At 31.7% G+C, this 25,410-nt stretch overlaps 1 protein-coding gene and 1 pseudogene across 2 annotated transcripts; one reads left to right on the forward strand and one right to left on the reverse strand.

Moving 5' to 3' along the window:
- The first annotated feature begins 636 nt into the window (after positions 1 to 636).
- On the forward strand, positions 637 to 9,276 carry LOC111289520 (rsm22-cox11 tandem fusion protein 2, mitochondrial-like; annotated as a pseudogene). Its single transcript, XR_016346261.1, has 16 exons — positions 637 to 980; positions 2,048 to 2,223; positions 3,242 to 3,313; positions 3,571 to 3,681; positions 4,703 to 4,855; positions 4,959 to 5,221; positions 5,405 to 5,479; positions 5,588 to 5,683; positions 6,229 to 6,325; positions 6,510 to 6,593; positions 6,875 to 6,955; positions 7,088 to 7,168; positions 7,291 to 7,384; positions 7,737 to 7,816; positions 8,050 to 8,138; positions 8,296 to 9,276. The product of XR_016346261.1 is annotated as a rsm22-cox11 tandem fusion protein 2, mitochondrial-like (transcript).
- A 559-nt stretch (positions 9,277 to 9,835) lies between these two features.
- On the reverse strand, positions 9,836 to 14,712 carry LOC111289738 (WD repeat-containing protein YMR102C-like). The gene is made up of 8 exons (XM_022881014.2): positions 14,269 to 14,712; positions 12,766 to 13,987; positions 12,544 to 12,634; positions 12,247 to 12,404; positions 12,101 to 12,152; positions 11,194 to 11,273; positions 10,998 to 11,091; positions 9,836 to 10,821 (listed from the first exon to the last, which is right to left on the reverse strand). Exons 2-8 carry the CDS (start codon positions 13,954 to 13,956, stop codon positions 10,235 to 10,237), a joined length of 2,253 nt encoding a protein of 750 aa, XP_022736749.1. The 5' UTR covers positions 13,957 to 13,987; positions 14,269 to 14,712; the 3' UTR covers positions 9,836 to 10,234.
- Between the last annotated feature and the right edge of the window lie 10,698 nt (positions 14,713 to 25,410).

Genomic DNA, 25,410 nt, shown 5'->3' on the forward strand with positions numbered 1-25,410 from the left:
AAAATTTATTACTATTATTTTTAAAATTTATACACTTGATTCATTTAATAAGACTTTCAATTTATGATTATGATTTTTTATTTAATTATTTTTAATAAAAATTTTATGAATTTTACTTAAAAAATTATTTGAAACTTTCCCAAACAAAAATACATACACAAAAAGAAAAATAATAGGTTTTCAAGATTCAATATAGTTGAATCTTTAAATTTATTAAAAAATTCCACTACAGTCTATTTAAAATTTATCAATCTTATTGCAATTCTTATGTGTTCTCTCTATTGGTGTTTGCTTTTAATTATTTTTAGTTGTTGTCAAGTTTTAGATAAGTTATTGAAATTTTTATTCTTCATTTAATCATGTATTTTGCTATTAGGTTTTCAGGTAAGTTGTTGAGGTGTGCTTTTTTAATAGATTTTCTTTGTCTGATGACATGTCTCATTTGTAATTTTCTAAGGATTTTGTTTGATGATTACGAAATTCGTCTTGCTGGATTGTTTTGCTCATTATCTAAATTTTTTGTATCATCTATAAAAATATATAAAAAACAGTCCCTTCCTTCAATTTTATTGTACAATTCACCAATGTAAAAAAAAATAAATTTAAGGGGTAATTTTGGAACAAAAAAAGTAATTAGAAGGTGAGAAGCTTCCGGACAAAGAAGCTTCTGGCAAAAAAATTTGTAGTCTCCTAAAATTTGGCAAAGCAATTGCCAATCACTGTCACAACCCTCTCACAAAGACTAAGTTTGCTTTCATTTTTCTTTTGTTTGCAAATGAAAAACTAATTTGCATGGTGTTAAACTCCCTTAGCCCACTCCCTTTACCCTAATTTTCTTTTGTTTGCGGGAGGAGATTGAGGAATTCTTGTTATTAGGCATCTTCCTCTCAGCCAAATTTCTCAAAATCTTTCTCCGTCGAAGTTCGCCATTATTATTGTCGTCCACCGCCGAGAAACACGATCTCTTTTCATCCTCTCAGGTAACCCCTTTCTATGATTCTTTGGTTGATACCTTCTGCACTAAGCTCTGCTGTGCGGTGTGATTCTTAAACTAATAATGTTAAAAATTGTTTCTATTTTTTTCTAATTGGTTGAATTAGGAATCAGTGGCCTATCCAATCTAAAAGAGGAAATAGAACCAGGTTTTCAACAAATTGAAGAAAAATCATTTGAACAGATAAAAAATAAAAATAAATTGATTTTAGGTTCATTTTATTGCTATATTATTAAAAAATTCTTAGTAAATGATGGAATTTTTTTAAAGAAAAGATAAGCTTCATTCATTGAGAGAAAGCACAATCATCACGTAACTGTTGCATGATTACAGTAGGGTACTCATCAATCCAAAACTCATCCTCTAAAGATTGTAGCCCATATTTTGCCAACTTATGAGACACCATATTGCGAGCTCTTAATGCATGTGATGCTAAACAGGTGTGGAATGCAGACATCTTTGCTTTGGCTTCTTCAATTAACGTACATATAAGTGATAGGTCAAACTCTACAGATTTAGTTTTCTTGTGAACCCTAAACAATCTCCTTCCAGTATATTGCTGTTAAACCCCAATTCTCTCGCAAAGTCAAGTGCTTTGATCATTTCAATAGCTTCCATAGTGAAAGGATCACTAACCTCTGAAACTTTGTAGCAGCCATTGCTAGGACCTCTCTTTTTTCATTTCTGATGACAATCCCCACTCCCATTCTTTTGTTACCAGTGTCTATTGCACCATCAAAGTTAACCTTAAACGAATTAGTTGAGGGCGGACACCACTTACCATTTCTAGTAGGCTGGTTGGTAACCTTATGTTGAGCATTTTTAAAATCCATGAAGTAACTTTTGATAAAGAATTCTACTTCTTGTGATCTCTTTTTGTTCTCCCCATGCAACTCCTTATTCCTTTGCCCCCATATTGCCCACACTGCCACCATAAACAGCTAAAGTTGTAATGAAATAATACTGAATTTATGCTATTTTTGTTATAAATATTGTATTATACGATGAATAGATATTTCATCTTAACATTTGCTTCTCTATTCTGGTATGCAGTCTGTGATCATGAGCTGTTTTTTATAACCTTTTTCAAGCTGGGGTACAAATGAGCAATTGATAATAGATATACTGGAATGCATCACAGCACAATTTAATTTGAAAAAACTTATGCTAAAGCTTATAGGGAAGATCTCCTTGAGTTATTGAATAAGGGACTTTCAAGTGACTTCGAGGTTCGATTTTGACATACTTTGTTCTTAATTTGTTTAGATGAGAATGATTTATGTTACCAAATTATCTAATGGAATAAGTATGATTGTTTTTGCATTCAAGACCTGATTTTGTAGTTTACTACTAAAATGTCAAATGAGAAAATTAATTTGCAATTATTCAAAAAGCATCTTACTTTTTAACTTTTTAGAATGTTTTGTTCAACAAGGGGCTGTTTTGCTATTTACATTGAACCTAGTAGAACGTGATGTATACCTAGCTAATGAATCTAAAAAATATTCACATCAAGCAATTGAGTTCTCATGGAAATAGCTTGCAATAGGTTTCTTTATGAACCATTTACTGTGAGGAAAAGGAATGAAACAAAATATTGGAGAGGATTGTGATAAGTACAAACCAATGTTCATGCTTTTGTTTTCATTCTATTTTTTTCTTCTTCATTCAATTTAGTTTTCATTTTTTATCTCATGGTGCAACTTTGATAATATCGATAATTAAAAAAAGGTTAATTTTTTTTTACCTTTTGGTTGAGTTTCTTATGTGGTTTATTTATTATTCGTCATAGTATTTACCAATTTTTCTATTCATGAATTATAATACTATGAGGCTGGCTATAATTTACAAAAAACTTACTGGTGGAAAGTTATTCATTGATCCATAAAGCTGGTCATGACTGTGACAACAAGATATTGGTACTAATTCAACAAGTTCTATGAAGTTTTTAGGCTCCATTTCTGAACTAGAAGCTATCTACTTGATGTATGTGTCCCAAAATTTTGTAACAATTGAGTTGCTTGCTGAAAGAAGATTATAAGACATATCTGTTTCAAGCATTGTATTTTTTTGTTTGGATCACCCAAAACATTGTATCATATTTGGTTACAGTTTCACATGCTAAAGCATAAATGGTCAAACAATTTCAAACTTATTTCATTCATTTCTATATTTTGCTCTCTTATAATGCATTTTTGTGCATGTTTTTTTATCTAACTAGATTATTGACTTTTGTTGTAAGGCTAGGATGGAATTGATCTAGAGATGAATCTTAATGGAAATAAATCTAAATCGGAATATGATGACTTGGATGATATGGTATTTTACTTTCTTCCTCTCCCATTTAATGTTTTCATTATATATGATCAAACTGAATAAATTTTAATAAACATGAGTTTTAGGGTGCTGACCTATAGTATGTGTTGCATCTCAATTGTGTGTTGGACATCAAGCTCCATAATGCATCTAACTTAACTTCCTTATTTCTCTATTGATATTAGGTTTTGATAGTTTTGTGTCTTTTATTAATTTGAATTTGGTCTCATATACTTTTGTTTCACAATTATGTCATTTAGGTATTCAATAAGCATCACATGGCAAAGCTAAAATGAAGTGAGGCATTCATAGTTGGGAGGAAAAGAGAGATTCAACGTGCAAGTACTTGAGTTTTTTGTGTAACGGTCGAGGTATAAGTTTCCTTACCTTTTATTTCTTATTTCAAGTATAAATGTTAAATGTCATTAAACAAAACAATTTAGTGTTCTTATAGTTATTTGTGATTAATAAAACCAAAATGAATTTGAGGCTTATAAATGATGGTGTTAATTTGAATATATGTCTAATGTCGATGTCAAGACCCAAATTATATTATAAAAAATCGTTGTACATTTTACATTGAATCCCTTCGGCAACACATGGGTTTCATCCTGGTGTTAGTACTCGAAACTTTAAACGTAAACTAGTTGTGAAAGTGAAGATACATTAAAATATCACTTTATCGTACTGAAAATAACTTTTTTAGTGATTTGATGTATCAAAAAATTGTTCTGCCATATATGTATTTTATTTGAATTCATTACAAAATTCTTTAAATGGTCTTGATGGATTTAAGATTTAATTTAAGTTTTAATTGGACAGCTTTAAATCTAGTGAAGCTCATCTAACAAAAATGTACAAAACTTAGGTAAAATTTTTTTGATGAAATTTGTGAATTTTTTAAAAATAATTTAGTAAAAAATTTTTATAAAAAATTCAAATCAATAGATTGATAAAATTTAATGTATAAATTAATAATATATAAAATTATTAAAAATACCATTTATAATTTAATAGGTAGTTATTCAATAGTAAAAATTCTATCAAAATTATTTTATTCGCTTTTTATCAAGGTTTTTAGTTCATTTTTATTCAATGTTTTTATTATTTTTTGTTTTTAATAAAAGTGAAAAGTAAAAAAAATAAAAATGAACTAAAAACAACTAACATAAAGCAAAAATTAAAGAGTAAATGCACCAATAAAAATGAAGTTCAAGTGACGAAAAAGGGTAGCTGTCCCATTCTATTTCTACTTCTTGGATCCAAAATTTAGAATGTTTGTTGGATTAAGTTACGATGGATCCATTTTCTAAGCCCAAAAAATTCTAAAACCTTAAACCCCTGAAAGTGAGAAAAAAAAAAAAGCACAAACCTCCCTGATTTCTATCGCAGAAGCAAAGCACCATTTTCAAAAATGGCGTCCTTAATCTCAGAAACAACCCAAAAAATCTTCACCCATGAGACCCACTTGCTGCTTCCAAGCAATCCAAATGCTGCCTCGTCATTCCGGTTCGACTTTGCTGAGCCATCAAAAAGTACCTCGAGGTAATCTACCTATGTGAATTTAATGACCAGTTCAATATCTTCAAACTTAAGAGGTTCTTTTTTTTTTTTTTAAGGGAGGTGTTAATGGGTATTGAACATAGAGCAAGAGGACCCTTATATGCGGAGAAAAGTGTTATGCTTGTCGGAGTCTTTTAGCGAGATTAAACATGTAAATCTGCATCATGTGTCTGAGACTTCAAAGGAGCTCGTCGAAGATCCTCTTAAGTCAATGGAGCCGTCAAAAAGATGGAAAATCAAGAGTGCTTATGGGGATATCGTCTCACTTATAGAGATGATGAGACCGTCGCTTATCTTGCTTCCAGGATGCCCGCAGTTTACTCTGCTTGTTATAGGGTCCTCAGTGAGGTGCCAATATTTGACTTCCCTAAATTGCAACCTTAATAATTAAAAAGTGGAACTTTTATGATTAAAATTTTCTTCGATAATTGCCAAAGATTGATCATTTCTGAGCATTATTATGCATACAGGTGGAATTTAGTATTTTGCTACTAATTTTGGGGAAATTTTTGTTGTTGGCGCTTTTGCTAGGTGAGGAGAAGGCTACCGGGTTTGCTTCCAACCAAAGTTTTGAATTTTTGGTGCTGACACTGGCTCAGCTTTCTGGTGGGAATTTATTTGCTTTTTGTCTGCAAGAGCCAAGAAGCTTTTTGCAAATTGAGTGCTTGGAGTTATATAAAATTTTTTACAGTGTTGAACTTTGTGGTGTTCTAGGGCAATGAGAGAAGTCTGGCCTAAATCTATGGAGAAAATAAACATAGTGGAATCATCTCAATCCATGCAGCATGCAGGTCGAAATCTTATTCAAGATAATAATTATTGATCCTCACATTTTCATTGAGATTGAATCTAATGGTGGCGGGGAGAAGTTGATGCATTTGTTAGAGAGCTAGCCAATTAGAACTTTGGCTGCATCATGCTTATAACAACAACAACAACAACAAACTAAGTCTTATATCACATAACTCTGAAATCAGCTTTATTAAAGGCCCAAAAGGAATCATGTTAGGTCATAGTATTGAATTTTTCTTACATCACTCATTTCTTGGCTGCATCATGCTTATGTGAATGATAAATTTGGAAATTTGGAATGTTGGATATTATTACTTTTATATAAGTGCATTACATCATAGTGAATTATCGCATGTGTCTTTGGGTATGTTTACAGATGGTAGAAAGGAGTTGAGATTGCTAATTGTCTGTGATGATGTAATAGATATGGAACTATTACAAGTGAGCATAGAGAGGCTTCATACTTTCATTGTCTTAACTCTTTACACTTTTAGTAAATTTATTTAAGGTGTAATTGGGCAATTTCTGATATTTTTATGTCATTTCTTTATGTGTCTTTTTGGCCTTACGAACTTGCCCCTTATTCATAGCTGTACTAGCCTTCAAGCACTAACAAAAGAGATCAGTAAGTCTGAGGGGGAACACAACCTTGTAATTGCTGTAAGTTTGTAATTCTACACAAATTTGTCATTGTTTTGCATTGGGGCAGATTCGACCTACTAATGTTTCTTTTTTGTTTACTACTTTAGTTGCTGCATGTCCTGAATTTTTTTGGAATTACTTTGGAGATATATGCCCTTTGTTGGTCCTAACAAAATAAAATGCGTCTTTTGATGGATTAAAGTCTTATAGGCTTGGAGAGATACCATCACTGAAGGACTGAATTACAATAGTGCGCCAACTTTGGAATCTGACATGGGATGTCCTGGTATGTTCTTGGAATTGTTGACATATTTCTCTCATTACCTATTTTTGCTGGGGGAACATCAATGATTTTGTATTGCTTTTGTGCCATGTATGAGAAAACAAACTAATGTATGTCATTTATGCCACACTGACTTGGAAACCCTTCCATAACTTGATGGTATGAATTGAGGCATGCGGACGATGACTTGTAGATTATAAGTTTTTACCCTAGGAGAATATCATTTTGGTGCTTTCTTTTCTGTCCTATTTATTTCAGTTTTTATAAAATTTGATTATTGGCAGGTCTTAGTTGAACCTGGAACACCAAAAGGATCTAATATTATATCCCTGATGCGATCTCACTTTTTGTGGATGGAAAAAAGAGTGAGTTTACTTTTTCCTCCTATTTTTTTCTGTTGAAAATAAATTTGGTTGCTGTGTGACTATTTTATGTTTCATTTTTGCATGTTCTTTTCCCCCATGCTTATACAATACCCCTTAGTTATGACTTTTTAGGAATGCCATAAAGCCAAGGGAAACAAGGAAGATTCTAAGGACGTTATTGATCTTAGAAGTGGTGCAGTCATTGTTGCTACTGTAAGTATGATGTTTTTTCCTTTACTTTCCCTTTTTTCCTGACTAAAAAGTGGTGCATCATCTCAAGTATTTGTTTTTCTTTCCTCAAAAGGATAATTAACAAAGCAACTTTCTTGATGCAGTGCCCTCATGATGGGTGTGTCCACTGGAGAAATCTGGAAAATACTGTCATTTTTTCAACATTTGCATAGGACAACTTCACTATATGCTTACAAGGTTTCTCTTCTATTCATTTATTTATCATTTGTCAAACTTATCTAGTATTCTATGTAACAAGTAAGCAAGTTTAAATGCTGGGAGCTTATAATATTTTTATTCTGCCATTCTTTCTCTCAGTTTAAGATTTAGTATGTTTTATTCTTATTAATAAGCTAATCTACGCATGAAACCCCTAGTTCCATGCTATATTTTGTCTTTTGTTGATTGCAAAGCAAAATTTGAAGTATATATATTTGACATTGGCATTTATATATATTTTTTTTTTGGGAATTGGAAGATTTCATCCTGAAAGTATCAGAATAAGGCAATTTATTAGATCTCAACTCTCTCATTCATCACTACTTTGTAGCGTTCCAAGGGCAATCCTTTACGTGGCTTTGAAGATGAAAAATTTTCTTTCATTGCTTTCAGAAGAGGACAACAACCCCGGTTAGCATTCTTAACTGCTTTTTGGATTGGGAAATTTACATAAATGTTTTTATTTTTAGTGATTTGAAGGTCCAGCAACATTAATGTTTGCTGGTATCAGTAATTACTGTTTGGTTCTTTCCTTAACTCCTCTTTAAGTGTCTTAACTATTACCCACCACCCCTCGAGTCATCATTCTTTTTTCCCTTTATTGTCTCGAGTAGTTAATATTAGCCATTATTAAATTTCTAAAGCGAATCTTGGCCTCTTGATGGAATGAAATTTGAGGCTTTGAAAGGGCAGCGTGCCAAGAGGAATTCAGAAGATCTTGAAATTGACTACGGTACATCTTTGCCTTCATCTTCTATTCCTTTTTTTCTTTTTTTAATTTCGTTTTTAGCTCTACTACCATGCTTTCCGTTCACTGATTCTTTGCATTTAGGAGAGCTCTTATTTCTGATATTTTTCTTTTTCAAAAATCTGTTCTTAACTTGGGACACAGGATCTAGTTGATACAGAAGAAACTGCTGATATCATTCCATATAAAGAAGTGGATCCAAGTTCCTATGACTCTGATGTTATGGAAACTGTTAACGTCAGTGATAATGATGAAGATCGAGGCGAAGAAACAGTTAATGCTGATATTGGGGGTGGTTGGGGAAGGATCATCTTCCCTCCTGACATGAATATTTGTCGACCGACCAATCAAGATGCCACAGAGGGTTCATTTGACCGTGAGATTATCACTCAAACTAAGAATCCAACTTTGCATCATTAGGCCCGAAAGTCTTTCTGGGGTGACTTGTCCCTTGGGAAGGAATGTAACAAGTAGTCTCATGATCATGTGCTGAGTGCCTACGATGGTTGGTCATTAAATCTTTCGGCTATATAGCACTAACCCAACTTTAAATTACTGCTAACCACTCACCAGCCAAACTCATTAGGAAGGTTCGTTTCATAGAGTTCAGCATTTGCGTAAAGGAATAAAATTCCTTTGAAAGAATGCAATCTACATTTCCCAAATTCTTTTGAAGGGATGTTAACGAAATTCGGTGGGGGAAATACGTCCGAATCCATTTTCCTAAATTCCATATGAAGATCATTTGGAAGTTTTATGGCCAGCAACCTAGCCGTCAGAAATTTGGAAATGTACAGTGATTGACCAAATGCTGTTCATATTCCCAACTCACATTGCTCAAACTGGACCTCTGGTTTAATGCACAGTTGACCAGAAACGATAAACTCTCATTACAACAACAGTAAATGCGTCCGTGACCAATCATTTCTTGGTTATTACATTTAGGACAACAAACTCTCATTACTCATTTACCAGTTAGTTTTTTTTTGTTATTATTTTTATTATAATAAGATATGACTAAGAAACACAAACAGGGCACATGGAAAATTTAGAGGGCAGAGCAGAAATGTTTGTAATGGGCAATAGTCTTTATATGAAATTCAAAAAGATTTGAGTTGAGAAACCACCAAAAATCGGGTTGAGGCGAGCTGATCGAACTAACTGTTGATAGTGGGGACAAATTTTGAAACTGTAATTGGTTGATACTACACAGTAAAACTTGCATGTGTTTTGTTTATGGAGATTAAAGACTACCAAGACTTGGCTTTGTAGTTTATTATTTATTCGAAAGTTTTTAAAAGGTGTTATAAAATAAAAGTAAATTGCAAAATATAAAATATTTTATTAAAAATGAATTATTAATTAAATTGTAATATTTGAAATTAAAGTTGTACTATTATTTTTGTAAAGTTAGCCCAAAAGATTATTTTAAAAAAATTAAAGTTGAGAACCACAACCTTGAGAACAGAAGTTGAAAATTCTTTTAAGGGTGATTTGGACTCATGAAAAGGAGATTTACAGACGCCTGGCGAAAAACAATGTGATTTTATCGAAACGTATTGATGTCGAGAAGCGACTGAGGAAAGAATGAGAAAGTTTATACTGAACTTTCGTACTAAGCCTGTTTATAACAATAATAAATTGCAGTAACGGGAACATGAAATTCGAGGTTGCACTGTCTCTGACTAAAAAAATTTTCGAAAAATCTCCAACACTGTTAGATACAATTATATAAATAGAGAAAAGGGCCCATTAGCACATAATTTAGAGCTCACAGCCCCTGAAACAAATCAAAGAATCAGTATCTAAATTTGACATCTATATGGTGTGATCCAATAACAAAATTAAATCCCAGCCATTTGTTGGGACCTGACTGGATTTCACCCAAATGTTTGGCATGAACTGATAGGCTACGACTATATATAATACACTTCAAAATCTAAGATGGGTCCAGACCACATGCAGGGAGGACCACATGAACCTAAGCTTGTTGCAAGTAAGCAACGAGACTAGCTGTCTTTGAGGTGCTAAACGGCCGAAGGAACAGCACCTGGTAAGTTTGCTGAATCTTTGGAGGGGTCTTATAATCGAATAGGTAACCCATAATTGAGGTAAGTTCGAATGCGTCCATCCCAGCTTGCAGAAACAATCACAAGACCCCACTTGTGAGAACTTAACATGCTTTGGTAAGCACTCTTCAAAACCTTTAATTCGAATTTGCACATGTCAGATGCAATCGTTGCCGGACTCGCATTGGGAAATGTCTCTTCAGGCCAAGTTGGAGGACCCCTTGTCAAAGACTCCAAGAGAACACGTGTCAGAGAGAAACAATCTGGCGAAGAATGGGGCATCAATGGTTCCAGCTCTACCTTAGTATTTTGATGTTTCTGCCCATTTTCGAGGCCATTTCTCCGCACATCCCTGGTGAATTCTGGGGATGTAAGTGTTCCACGAATGGTTTCAATGCCACACCAAGGTATAGCAACTGATACATTGTGGGAGAGGAAACTCTCGCAAGATGAGATATTCTTCACTTTGGAATAGTTCTTCTCCCGATTACTGTAATTCCAGATGTAGACATTAGAATCCTGGCTAGCTGAAATGATCTGTTTCCCATCTTGGCTAAAAGTTGCAGAAATCTGACTTCTCGCAGTTCGAAAGCCTGATGCTGGAAGATGAAAGAAGCTAAATCATGAAAAATGCGTATTTCTAAATATTAAAATAATTAACTACCACCTTAAGTCATCCCATAGGGAGAGGTGATCTTTATGCCCACTACCAAGTTCATTTAGGATGGTCATTCATGGAACAACAAAAATGGGAACAGAAGAGTAAAACACTCACCCTTTAGATTGCATATGACATCTCTTCCAGACAAGACATGGACATTTGAATCAGCTGAAGTAATGATCACTTTGCTTGGGTCATTGGGAGAGAACTAGAAAGTGAAACAACAATATGTAAGTCTTCACCAAGGAAAAATATGTAATGACGATGAAATGTGCATATGAGTAAAAACAAGGATAAAATTTAACCGCACCTCAAAGCCAGTTATCCTTTTCCCAGGTAACTTTTTTTTGCCTCGGAAGTGTATTGGTGCATCGAGTTTAAGTCGATTACCTGACAACATTACCCATGAGTCACTGAGATTCAACCAGAAAATACAAGCAAGAAAAGGGACATCGGTGCAGATTCTGCAGAACTGTCTATACGTTTCTTGCAAAACTATACTAATTCAAATCTATTTAGAAAGAAAACAGACCTCCTTAGAAAGTTGGAAAAACATTTGCAGAGAGAAAATACAGAGTGTTTTATGACCTTATATATCATGAGTGACGAAAAGTCAAGAATAATCTACAGCATCCGGTCACAACATATTTAGAGTATCAATCACGTCAACATATTTTCTCTTCTTAACCAAAACATATTGGCAACAAGACTATCAAGCATAATCTTTGTAATGAAAATCATTTCCCCTAAATACAGAATATGTCGGGAATAATCATAAAAAGTTTGTGTATTTCGGCCCTATTTTCCTATGTTCCCTTCATCCATCATAAATATTTATGAATCTCTTTAAAATCATATTACGCAACTCCTGCTGGCCAACTCCAAACTGAATGCTAAGATCACTTATCAAACATCCAACAACCCAATAAATAAAGGTCACTGTTGAAGACACTAAACAATTGTACAGCCATTATTTCAACTCCTATCAACAGCTAGAAATTCAGTCTTGGGTTGCCACTGGTAAAGTTATTATTCTGTCAAAACTTAAAAACCTATATCACATAACTACTCCTATAAAACAAAAAATAATAATAATTAAAAATTAAAGGTCATATGCTCATATTTTCAGCATGTTTAAGGTTCAATAGCACCATTAATGTGCAATGGAACTTCAAAGAAAACTATAATAAAAAGTTGGCTTTTATACATGAACATACCTATGATATCATAAAAGTGGCAGTTGCCAGTCATGGAGCCAACTATTCCTCCCTACGACAATCAAGCAAAGAGTTTTTTAACAAAACCTATTCAATTTCACGAAACAATCCAAAATTTTCGAGCTAAAAGCAAAAATTTGACAAACCTTTCCATCAGGGCAATAACACACAGCACTGACTATATCCCTTATATCAGTATAATCAATAACTCGACAATGACGCACTTCCCAAATGCGAACTTTTCCATCGATTGAGCCACTGATGAAATAGTTATCATCCACAGGGTTGAAGGCAACAGAAGTAACTACATTAACAATAAGAGCAAGACACATATTAATGCCAGGTAACATTGGAAAAAGATAAATCAGCTAACCAAACAAAATATTTAATCAACATAATTATTGTATGGCTTGGATGGGGGAGGACGGTTAAGAGAGGCCTACCATAATTGTTATGAGAAAAAACCCTCAAGCATCTATCGTATCCCACTTGCCATAGACGAACAGTCTTGTCAATAGAGGATGACAGAAGAAACTACAATAAAGAATATATGATATCTTTATTTGTAAATCAAGACCAAAGTAAAAATCCTAAGTAGTATCCTTCATTTTCGTAAAGAAATAAAATAGCAATATAACAAGGAAGATGAAATCTCGGAACTTTACCCCTTTCTTAGACCATGAAAGAGACAAAATTTCCCTGCCGTGCCCCTGAAATTCATGCACAGGCTTCTCCAAAATTCGGAAGACCTTGGGTGGGAAAATGACACAACTTGTATCTGCTGATCTCCTTAACCTCTTAATTTTATCTATATTTTTTTTATCCACATTGAGAGGAATCAGCTGGGAAAGATGATTCATTCTGAAGTAGAGACATGAAGAATCAAGGTCTTGGATGTCAAATTTGTCTAAACTCTCATCCTCAACAATCTTCCATACACGCACAACACAATCTTCACCTGCAGTTGCCAGAAATTGTCCATCCAGACTGAACTTCATTGTCAAGATGGACCCTTCATGGGCTACAAATTCTTGCCCACAAAAAAGAGAAGACAACTCCTTGGAATGCTTGCTACATGAATCAACTCTGACTCTTTTCATCCTTTCCCCTGATGCTGAGTTGCGATTACCATGTTTTGATGCAACTTCAACATGTTTATCAACAATATGTGCAATGGCACCTAATTTCCCTAACCAACTCTTTTTCACTTTGCTTTTCACATCTATCGCAGGCCTTCCCTCAATTTCTCCATGCAACCGCAGATCAACCAAAGGAAATGGCATAGGGGTTCTCTCGAACTCTTCAGAACTAACAGATTTACTTGAACCCCTCGCTTGTAACCAGCTGTTTATTCCATTCTGACCCTGTGCAACCACAACCAATTCCATTTGACCATCCAAATTCTTGGCTTGATGTGCAAAATGATCCTCTGTTGAAAGATTTTCAGCTGGTTCTGGAGCATCAGTGGACCGAAAAGATACAAAGGACCGGTTGGTTGAAATCCCATCTTCAAGACCTGAAGTCCTCAACACTGCCCTACTATCTTGTGAAATTCTATAAATACCCAATTCTAGTTCATCCCTGCAGCAACCGCCGGGATCTTCTCCGGTAACTGAATTCCGACCTAAACTTAGACCCATCCATTTTCGGAATTTATGACGACGCTTATCAGCACTTTCTGGGAACATAGACCAGAACTTGTACTGATCAAAACTGTCCAAAAAATCGTTGACTAGGTCAAAACCAGCACTAGAACCACATTCCTCAGAACAAACAGAACTGCAATCAGATGCAGAAGAAATCTCCTCACGGCTATCAAAGAATTGATCCTCTTCTTCTTCAAAATAACTCCCCATAGTATTGTTATTTCTCTCAATCCATGAAATCCTGAAACATTAAGCCAACACTAAATTTTCCAGGCTCTGCGTGACTCAGTCTAACAAGACAAATTTTTTTTTTTTTCATATTTCCCCTTTTTATTATTTCATGAAAAACCGATTAACAACATAAAACCACCAACTAATTTCTAAGAAGATACTTAAAAGAACAGATCTTTGCAGCAAATTCTCTAACACCAAAATACAAAGATGCAAGCTTTGAAAAGAACCAAACCAATCAAACAAAACAAACAGAAATCAGAAACCCAGAAAAGAAGAACATTTACTCACCTGGGTCACCACGAAATGTTGGTCAAACCCCAGAATTCCACGGATTTGCCCACCTCAACAACAACCTCTTTCCCTTATTCTCTCTTTCTCTCAAAAAAAAAAGAAAAAAAAATGAAGTTCTTACTCAAGGAGACAAAAGAGAAATTTTAAAGTAATAAAAGTACAAATATTATTAAGGTTGAAGGTGAATATGAAAAGCAAAAACATGCCTCGGAATTAGCGTAAACGCAAGGGAGAGAAGGATCCTAATTCCTAAAGGTTGATAGGAGGTAGTTTCTTTGTTTCTGTGTTGGTCTCTGTCTGCTTTCTCTCTCTCTCTTTCTGTGTCTTTGAAGTCAACCACTGGTAAGGTAAAATTGTTTTGTTTGTCCGTCGGTACAATTGGTCTCTCCTGCCGTCTCGGCTCGGGCTTCAACAGTAACTAACGAGTTTAGTTTAACGGTTGTTGTTTTTCTTTTTTCTTTTTTTTTTTTTTAATGGAATAGTATACTGCTTTTTTAATTTAAAAGTCAATAGTCGGTGAAATTTTCTTTTTCTTTGCATCGTTATATTATAATAATAATAATAATAATAATAATAATAATAATATTTTTATGATCTTATTTATTATAATAAAAATATTCTTAATAAAAATATTTGACAATTGTACTTATTATCTTATTTATTATAATAAAAATATTCTTAATAAAAATATTTGACAATTGTACTTATTATCTTATTTATTATAATAAAAATATTCTTAATAAAAATATTTGACAATTGTACTTATTAATACATGTATATATATATATATATATATTTAAAACTAAATATAAGAGTTTTTTTTTTTAAATAAAAAAAATTCGAATCTTATTTTAAAAAATCATGTATCAAACATTAATCATATATATACTCAAATACCAAATAATATATTTTTTTATCTTAATTCCAACCCTGAGCTATAAGGATCTACATTAATATAACCCTTACCTATGATTTTTTTTATCCGAAAGAATAACCGAAGGTTCTAGGTCTTATAATTACAACTTCTAACATATATTTTTTTTTTATAAAATTCATAAAATTAAAGGCTATTTTGGAACCAAATTGATTAAAACTTTTAATAGCATATATATGATTGTAAACTTTGATTAATAATATTTTTTTTTTGATAATTTGTTGTTAGTTTTTGCGAATATTGTGACGAATGAACCTGGTGTGAGTGTGACATCTACCTCATTAATTATGTACAATGATATAAATAGTAATAATCATTATTTTTTTTTCCTTGCAAATGTTAATCATGATTTTATTATTAACAAACGTGCACATGTGATTTTTTTTTTTTTTTCCTGTTGAAGTGCATATGGTTTTGCTTAAATGGTTAGATAATTACTTAGTAGATTAGCATTTTCTTAACAATATAGATATTTCATTATATAGCTTTTTATGAATTACTTTAATTTAGAGTTTAAATCGACCCTAATTAGAGGCATGCAATCCATACGCAAATATTAGTTTAATATGGCTTTTTCATTCTTTAAATTATTAGTTTTTTTGTTACATACGTAAATATTTTTTTATTTATTTTTAAATAACAATTATATATTAAATATATAATTACATATTTTTGTAGAAATAAAAATAATAATCACTATCAACATACAAATTACACACATAATATTACATAAAATTTTTAACAAAAATAAATAAATATTAAAAAACACAAAAATTAAGTATGTAATATAAGATAAAAAAATTTTGATTGCAACATTTTGATAATAATGATAATTTAATAAAAATTAAATAACTAAAACTATTAAGATTACAACCTTATTTTAAATTTTTATTAGTACTAATATATAAATTGAATTAAAAATTAACTAGTTAAAGCTAACCTCGAGTAAAAAAGTTAATTAATTATAATGTTATTTTTTAATAAATATTAATTAAAATAATTTAAAAAAACAAATAATATTTTATAAATAAAATGATAAAAATATTTATTTAATGAAAATGGTGTCATCCTAAGTATCAACTCAGAAAAATAAATTAAAAAATATAAATAGTCAGCCAACCAACCCATAGCCTGCATGCATAAAAAAAAAAAAAAAAAAAAAAAACATAAAGATTTGGGCTGTCAACCAATTCTTGTCCACCAGCCACGATGATAACGCCACGTCGCCAAGAAAACGCTGTTGGGTGCGTCATTTCATTTGTGTGTGTGTGTGGCTGCCATTTTAAAGTTGACCATCAAGTTGCCTTTTAGCTAATTAAAAGTTGTGGATACGGGATAGGAGCATCGGTTTATCTCGAATCTTATTTGATTTTATGTATTAATAAATTTGAATTTAACTTTATCGAAATTTTTTTTTATTTTTTTATATTCGATTCAATATTATATAATTCATATAAGATTCGAAATTAATAAAATATTATTTTTTAAAATATAAAATATTAATTTTTAAATATAAATATTTAAAATTATCATTATATAAATATATATAAATTAAAAATTAAAAAATTAATTATAAATAATTATAAATAATTTTTAAATAATATCAGATCGGATAAGATCATATATACTTAAAACTTGAATTCGATCCGACCCCAATTATTTTCTAATCTTATTCGACCTTAGACCTGATTCAAAACTTAAAATTAAAAAAAAAAAATTGACCTCATAAGATCAGATCGAATCGAATCCTGTTATATTCGTGTTGAATTCCCATCCCTAGATGGGAGGAGCCTGGTGATGGATTCTGTAGTCTGCCATGTGGTTTTGAAGAAGATTATTGACTTTCAACTTTTTCCACCTCTCCTTCTCATTTCAACTTTCTTTCTTTTCCTAGTGATGGCCCCTTGCTGAAATTTCTAAACATGGAAAAAGGTGGATGCAATTCTTTGTAAAATTAATATATTTCTTGAGCCTTGACTCGCTTATTTTAGATTTATACCATCAATCAATAAAAAATTTTAAATTTATTTATTAATAAAATGATAATATTTAATTGATCCATTGTGTACATTTTAATCAAATATGAACCATAAGACTTCCTCTATACATATCAAAAGTTTAGTCTTATATTCTTACACATTTGGCAAGTTTTCTTCAAACTTTGGAAGGAAATTAATGGCTATCCATACCAAATTTCAAGCTTGTTGCACCAAACATTTCCCTTTTATTAAGGTTATGCAGCCAGGTAGAGAGGTAAATGAAGACAACAACATTGTATTGCTTAATTAAAATTGCTAAACTTGATTTCTAGTAATAAAAATAAAGATCAAAAGTAACTAGCTTATTCCTTGGGTAATAACATTTGCCGGTTCTAGTTTTGCCATTTAATGATGAAGTTTGGCTGCAGCCTTTTGGAGACAAGAACTCATCAGTGTTACAATGACACTTCCTTTGTCTCCCACCAGAAACGAAGAAGGAGACAAACAAAATCTACCCTCCAACCCCAAGAATTCTATCCTCTTCGGGACAAGATAAGGAGGCTGCAGCTCACTCTTCAGACTCAGATCGAAGAGATGATGATAGGTTTTAGGCCATTTTTTTCTTTTATTTATTTGGGTGACACCATCATCAATTCATCATCCCTTCAAATCTTTGTAGTATATCAACATTGGCAACCGACCAGCTTTATTTTTTATGGATATTTGCATTTGCAGGACTATGAAATATATAAACATTAAAATCAGTTAAATTCTCGGGACAAGCTTGGTCAAACTTTGATCTTTTTAACTTGAACAAGTAGCTTAGAAGAAAAGTATGTTGTCTGGAGAGTTGTTGGACGGATCAACTGTTTATTATTCAAAGGAAGCCATCCTCATTTTATTATTAGTTTAATTTTCCGGACTGCTATTGCATTGGATTGATCCACATAGAGTAGAGGGGCCCAACAAAAGGCAAAAGTGTAGAATTATGAGAAGGTTTCTTTTTTCATTATTGGACTGACAAAGCAAGATTCTTACTGTAAAAGGCCTAGCTTTTTACATGATACTGAACAACTGTCCTACACTTCTTCTACATGCAGTCTGATGCAGAGCCCCTTTCCAGTCAAGTTAAAGGGAGTGAGGAAAGCTGGTTGTTTGACGCCCACATTGACAAGATTGGGGCCTAATTGGTACGGCCCATATGGGCTTTCAAGGTGAGATGCAGTCCATAGCTTTAATCTTCGGTAGCTTTGCCTCTTAAGAACAAAAGGAATTAGTATTGGTTTCAATCTAAGTCTTTGCTTCAAAAGGAAGAAATTAGAGTGAAACTAAGCTTTATACGATCATATAACAAACATTTAAAGAAGGAAATTCAAGGTTCTTCTTCTTCTTCACTTTCTTTTCTGTTTTTCCCCCTTTGCACTTTGCAGTACCCTTACCATGAAGGAGGACAAAAAGCAAATGAAAAAGGCCCGATGGTCCCAAAAGAGGTCATGCTAAGTGGAAACGAGGCCCTGCTATGGCAACCAACCATGTGGCTTCACTTTTTTTTTACCCTACATTAGGTCACCATTGGAAATGTCGGAAGAGAAAAATGTAGTACTACTACTTTAATTTCCCGCAGAATAAATGACCCCTCAATTCAGTTGCTATGTATGTATCACTCCCTTGCAATTTTTGTGAAAAACAAGGTATTCCATTAACAATTTGTATCCATTAATATCACTATATTTGCTATTCAAAATAACTGGTACTAATATTTTAATTTTAATAAAACATAATATTACACCATAATTCATAATTCTCTCCTTCGTTGGATGGTTGACATGTGATATTTTATGATGAACTTAAGGATCTAAGATTTTATCATTGGTTAAAATTTGCTTTGAGAATTAATGAGAATGAAAAATATGAGATTTGATCAAGACATAAATGATTATAGAAGTGGTTGGAAGTTTCTAAAATTTTAGCAACTACCATGATTTTTTTTCCTTAAAATCTACCGTCATTAAAGAGTCCATTTTTGCATGGAGTTTGGTTGGTAATCAATCAGCCAATTTGAGGCTGATACGTAACGTGGCTGACAGAAATCCATCGGTTAGCTAAAAATCCATTACTTGACATAAATCGATTTAAGTGCAATATGGAAAGATCAAGTTAACAATCGCATGCCTAAATATCATAAAAAAAATTTAAAGATTGAAAATTTTTTAAATTAGATTCTAACGTGCCAGAAAAAAAAGAAAAAAAAAAAAAGAAATCTTACTATTATGTCATAACTAGGGAAAACAAAAATACCCGAAATCTGTTAGGCTAAAAGCCTCCAATCCAATCATACCAGCGGAAGCGAAATCAAACAATAAATCAAACACATAAGAGACAACAATTTAACGTGGTTCAGTTCAATTGACCTACATCCACGGATGAGAAAAAAGATCCACTAGTTGTAGAGAATTACAAACATACATCAAATCATCAACCTCACTCAACAATCAATACTCATAAGACATTCTCAATCTCCTTTAGTCTTATAGAGTATTCTCAATCCAAACAAACACAAACCCAAACCCTTGTGCACTTTTTCAACATAATCAAACACATACCCATATGCTCCCATACATCATACCTATGTGGACCCTCTCAGTCTCCTCTAGTCCACTCACAAACAAACATACACACCCATAAGACGTAGAGCCCCAATACTCTTATGGGGTGTCTATCCCACAAAACCCTACAATTCTCTTACATCTTTTTCTCATACCTAACCCTGTAGAGACTTCACCTATTTATAACCATACAAACTTGCCCATTAAGAATCTCTCACCCCTTAGAATTCTTCTCCTGTAAGTCAAACTTGCCTATTAAGAATCCCTTTCCCTTTAGAATTCTTCTCTTGCAAGTTAAACTTACCTATTAAGAATCCTCTTTCTCTTGGAATTCTTCTTTTGCAAGTCTTCTTGTCCATCAAGCAATATCTGACAAATCTTTAACAAATCTCAAACAAATCTCTTATGGGATTTGAGTCAATATTCCCAACAAAATCGACAGTATTCGACCCGATCCAATCTCTTAGAGTCGATTTTTTTTTTTTTTAAAATCGAGTATCAAGTCGGATAAGGTCGGGTAGCATAAAAAAAAATTCGGATTCGGGTCGGGGTCGGATTTTAGGTAAACACTACCTAACCCGATATATATAAATTTTTTTTTTTAAATTATATATATTTTATATATATTTAATTTTATATTTATATTTAAAATAATATTTTATTAATTTCGGGTCGAATTTGATTTTATATAATATCGGATCGGATCGGATACAAGTTTGAATTTTACATATTTAAAATCAAGTCGAATTCGGAGTGAAAAAAATCCACCTCGACCCGATCCATTGCAATCACTAATCACAACTTATAAAAATTAAAAAAATTTAATTAAACCATGTGATGTTAAAAATCAGTTACTGAACGTCGTAAATGAAGTTAGTTGCTGCATTTTAAGCTTTCCTTCGACTTATTTGATTTTAATTTTAACTGATTTATTTTTTTATTTTAAATTGTTTTTTTTTATAACATTTTTAATTTAATGCTTTTTAATTATCATTTAAGTGAATAGTTCGCAACTTCAAGAAAACGCATAAACTTGATCATCTATCTCAAATTAAGATGGTCTAATCGAGTTGCCATCCAATTCCTTTTGATCAAGTTTCATTCAACTTATTAGCTTTAAAAGATGAAAGTTACTAAGATCACACTTATAAAACCATTAGGTTAATATTCAAAACTGACACGTCTAATTAGTCTGGTGTGGTTGAAGATAACTTCAGCACGGAACAAGAATTTAACTGGGATTCTAAAATATTAAGATGTATAAAGAAATTTCTCTTTAGACTTTCAAACTTGTATGCTCTTAATAAATAATAATTTTAAAAAAAATTATTATGGAGATTTTTCTTTAATACCAAAAAAGTAATTTATTATGCAAAATTTTCTTTAATACCAATTTTTTTCAAAAATTTGTTTTATATTTTTAAAATGTGACTTCTCGATAACTTTCTATTCAGATTATTCATTTTGTCGAGGGAATGTGGTCCATTAGACCAAGGGCCAAGAGGGGTGGCGCCTGCCAGTACTAGTGGCAATTGGCAATCATATTCATGGTACCCTCCTCAGCCCTCCCCTTCAGAGTGCTTTTTTATCCAAAGCAGCGTTTGGCTCACAATTATTGAAGTTTTTAACACAATTTAACAATGTGCAACCACCCAAGCTCAACAATCCCCATATTTGCCCACAGTTGAAATTCCTTTTGATGAAATTGGATCAACGATCAGCATCTCTCCATGGCCCACAAATACATATTTTTCTCCCATTTAATACGCCACTAAGAATAACTCTGGGTGGAGATCAAACTCATCAGAGATTTAGTGGGTCCCTATAAGAAGATCTCCCTGGCTAACCAGTGTCAAAAGAATCAATGCATCCCTGATCAAACGGCTCAAATAGAGTAATCAGTGATCAGTGTGAAACACTGACTTAAAACTTTGATTATAGCAATCGGACTTTACAACCATATACATGGGGTTTAAAATAGTGCCGTGGTATGATAAAAGTCATCAAAAAAAATTTTTTTTGGTCAGTCATAAAAGTCATCAAGTTGAATATAGTATAGTTAGTAACATACACATTTTTTTTTTGTTGATGACGTGGAATGCACTAGCTAGCTCACATGCGGTCCACGTCAAAGATGGGGTTAGTCACGTGACATGACGAAGGGGAATTTTTTTTTGTTGGTTTGGGTTTTTAATCAGATGGCTGTCGTTGGATTCCTTCCTTGATTGGATAGGAATTGGTGATGTAGAATGCGCATGGGAATGGGGTCCACTTCGAAAAACACCACCACCGCCCACTTGTTCTCATCACAAACGGAGCCCTCAGCTCTCAATCTAAAATGCTTAGATTGTGATGTTTTATATTAAAAATAATTAAATAAAAATTAATAGATTAAAAAATTGTCATATAAAATAAATTTATAAAATTTTTTTAAAAATTAATAAATTTTGATGCATTTTTATATAAATATGTTTAATAAAAATTTTGATAAAATTTTGATAATTGAATATATATTTGAATTATAAATAATATTTTTAATATTTTTATATATTATTAATTTTCTTATTAAATTTTATTAATTTAAATTTTTTATTAAATTATTTTTAAAAAAATTCACGAACTTGAAGAACTTAATTTAAGTTTTATCTATCCTCAACCTGCCCCCATTTCCATTTTTTTATTTTTTAATTTTCTTCTCGAGGAAGACTTTCAACTTTCAAATTAATGGAAGGCGTTGCGTTGGTCAAGAGATTATCGGTTGGTTGTTTGGTGGAGCCATTCCATTGGAGATGATGGCTACGGCTTCAAATCGCCGCCATTCACTACTGTAGAGTAATATAATGTTGTTTTCATGGATATATAGTCTGATTAATGATTACGGAAACAGCAAATGTGCCAAGGAACTTGTGAACAAGATTGAAGGCTATTCTGAACTCCTCAAATCACGAAGACTTATCCCTCACTTTTTGTGTAGATTTCTCCTCCCCCATCCCCAACCCTCGAATGGTAATTTACATATATATATATATATATATATATATATATTCCGTAAAAGACACCGTATTTTGATAATAAAAAAATTAAATTTTATTTAAATTTTTTTAGTTTTGAACATAATCCAATACAACATAAGTTCATCAATTTAAAGAACGGATAATTCATTCCAACCTGTTAAGTAATTATAAAATTACCCTCAAAATTTATTGTATTTATATATATTATTCTTTATTTTATATATCTATTGAATATATAATAATAAAAATTATTTGTATTTAAACATTATAACTTTTTAATTTGGGTTTACTTATTATAAGTAATTTTTAATTTAAAATAAATAAATTTGTCGTCATTGTATTTTCACAAACATAAAAATTTGAGCTTAAGATATATATATATATATTTATATATGCATATTATAATAACTAAAACCCAATTAACAAATATTCAATTGTAATAATTTTTTTTAACCAACAATTTTCATATTATATGTTTCATTTTTTTAAAATTGTTATATGCTAAAATAATATTACGTGCTTAATACATTTATTTTATTATATATATATATTTACATATTAACATACTTATAATTATATGTTTTGTTTTTATATATTGTATCTAAATTTTTTATTATCAATAGATTTGATATATTTTTGAGAAAAAATTAAAAAATATATTATTATAAATGTTATTTTATGTGAACATTTTGAGGATATTATTTTTTATGAGTAAAAATAGTCTCTAAATGAGATTTTTAACATGAAATAACTTAATTGTCATGTGAGTTATATATTTTTTAAACTAATAGATTTGTGTTGAATTATACTTAAATTTTAATGATATAAGTGAAAAATAATTAAAAAATATTGTAAGTATTAAAATTTAAAATTTAGATATATTAAATATTATTTTTTAAAAATAATTATATAAATCAATTAAATTAAAGTAAAAAATTCTTATTGAAAAGTTGTTAACACACAAGGGATTTGATAACAAAATCAATTTTCAATTAAAACAATTTATGAACATTATTCCATTAATTACCACTGAGAAATGAAGCCTTAACTCTTCAAATTTAACTTCACTTGTTTTGAAGGAAGGACTTATTGCTTAATCGCTTTATATTGTCCAAAGTGGAAATAATAGAAGAAAAAAAAAAAAACTTTCTCACTGATCCGCACCGTCACAATGTCAATTTATGCATGGGAATGGGATCATTAACTACATTTTATTTGTTGGCAAAGGACATAAAAGGAGCCCATTCGCAAACACAGCCTAACCAGCAATGAGCGATCTCATTATTATTTTCCCTTTTTTTTTCCTTAGCTTGGGAGCGTTGTAATTGATCTAGTCAAGCCAGTGGATGTTAACCACGTGTGCACGTAAAATTATAGCTCCAAGTGATGTAGTGTTGGGTGGGCCCCATTAGGGGGATTATAATTACGTGTGGTAGTGATATAATATCACAGGAGTTTTGTTCAGAAAGATAAGCACGTGGACTGACCGTTGATGGATGAGGGTCCCAACTAATATATCAAAGTTCATCACCACCAAAAGGAAACGACCCAATCACGACCGTTCAATCATGTAGCTTAAAGATGTGACCTTTCCTTATCATTCCTTTTGGAGACTTGAGCTTTGGCAAAACCCTAGTCTTAAGTGACAAGTGAAATAAGCTGATTTGCATGTGAACGGTTAAAGGAGCGTTTGGAAAATTTTTTTTTAATTTTTTATTGGAATAATAGATTTTGGGTTTAAAGATTTTGTTTTGCTAATTTCTTGTGTTCTGATTTATGAATTTAGTTCAGCATAAAATCAAATTAATAATAAACATACAGGTTTTGTTCTAAATATTTTAATAAGATAAATTTAATTTTCTATTAATAAAACTATTTTAATTTTATATTTTATAAATATAATTAAACCACATAAAAATTTCGTGATAACTCCCTGTACATAGGATTAGGGGTGTAAATGATATATTAGTATTCGTAAGTTATTTAGGTTCGATTCGAATAAAATTCGAATTCAGTTCGATTATTATCGAGTCGAGCTCGAGCTCAAGTAGCTTTACTCATCAATCGAATCGAGTTCGAATATTCTTATACTCAACTCGAATAGCTCGCGAGTTTAATCGAGCTTTTATATTTAAATTTTTATTATTATTTTAATTAATTAAATATCTCAAATTCGAGCTTGAACTCGAGCACAAATAATTAAGCTCTTATCAAGTATAAGGATCGAGCTTATTTTTACATATTTTGAGCTTAACCGAACGAATTTGAGTAACTCAAATTCGATCACGACTCAAACTCGAGTTAAAAAAATAAAATTCAATCGAGTTCAAATTGAGTATCGAATCACGAGTTGAGAGTCAAACTCGAACTCAAATTTTTTATTATATCAATTCGACTTGATTCGATTACACCTATAATAAAAACTCTAACATCTTTGACGCCACTGTGGTTAAGGAACAGACAGTTTGATAAAGTCAAAAACAAACATAGTTAGTAAGCTGTTGCCGTACGAGAAAGCGGTAAAAAAAAAGTATTATATTCTATAATCCAATATCAACTCTTTTAACTGATAATTGGATAAAAACAAAAAGAACATTTGTTTTTAA

This window comes from Durio zibethinus, chromosome 11 (assembly GCF_047325235.1).
Source record: "Durio zibethinus cultivar Kanyao isolate XHJ-2024 chromosome 11, ASM4732523v1, whole genome shotgun sequence".
NCBI classification, from domain to species: domain Eukaryota; kingdom Viridiplantae; phylum Streptophyta; class Magnoliopsida; order Malvales; family Malvaceae; genus Durio; species Durio zibethinus.

Bases quoted from the DNA above. Each gene is read 5' to 3' on its own strand.
- LOC111289738 (XM_022881014.2), bottom strand. From the start codon at position 13,956: ATGGGGAGTTATTTTGAAGAAGAAGAGGATCAATTCTTTGATAGCCGT. The intron at 12,635-12,765 runs GTAAAGTTCCGA...TCTTTATTGTAG, and splicing joins TTTCATGGTCTAAGAAAGGG to TTTCTTCTGTCATCCTCTAT. The intron at 12,405-12,543 runs GTAGGCCTCTCT...TTGTTAATGTAG, and splicing joins TTTTTCTCATAACAATTATG to TTACTTCTGTTGCCTTCAAC.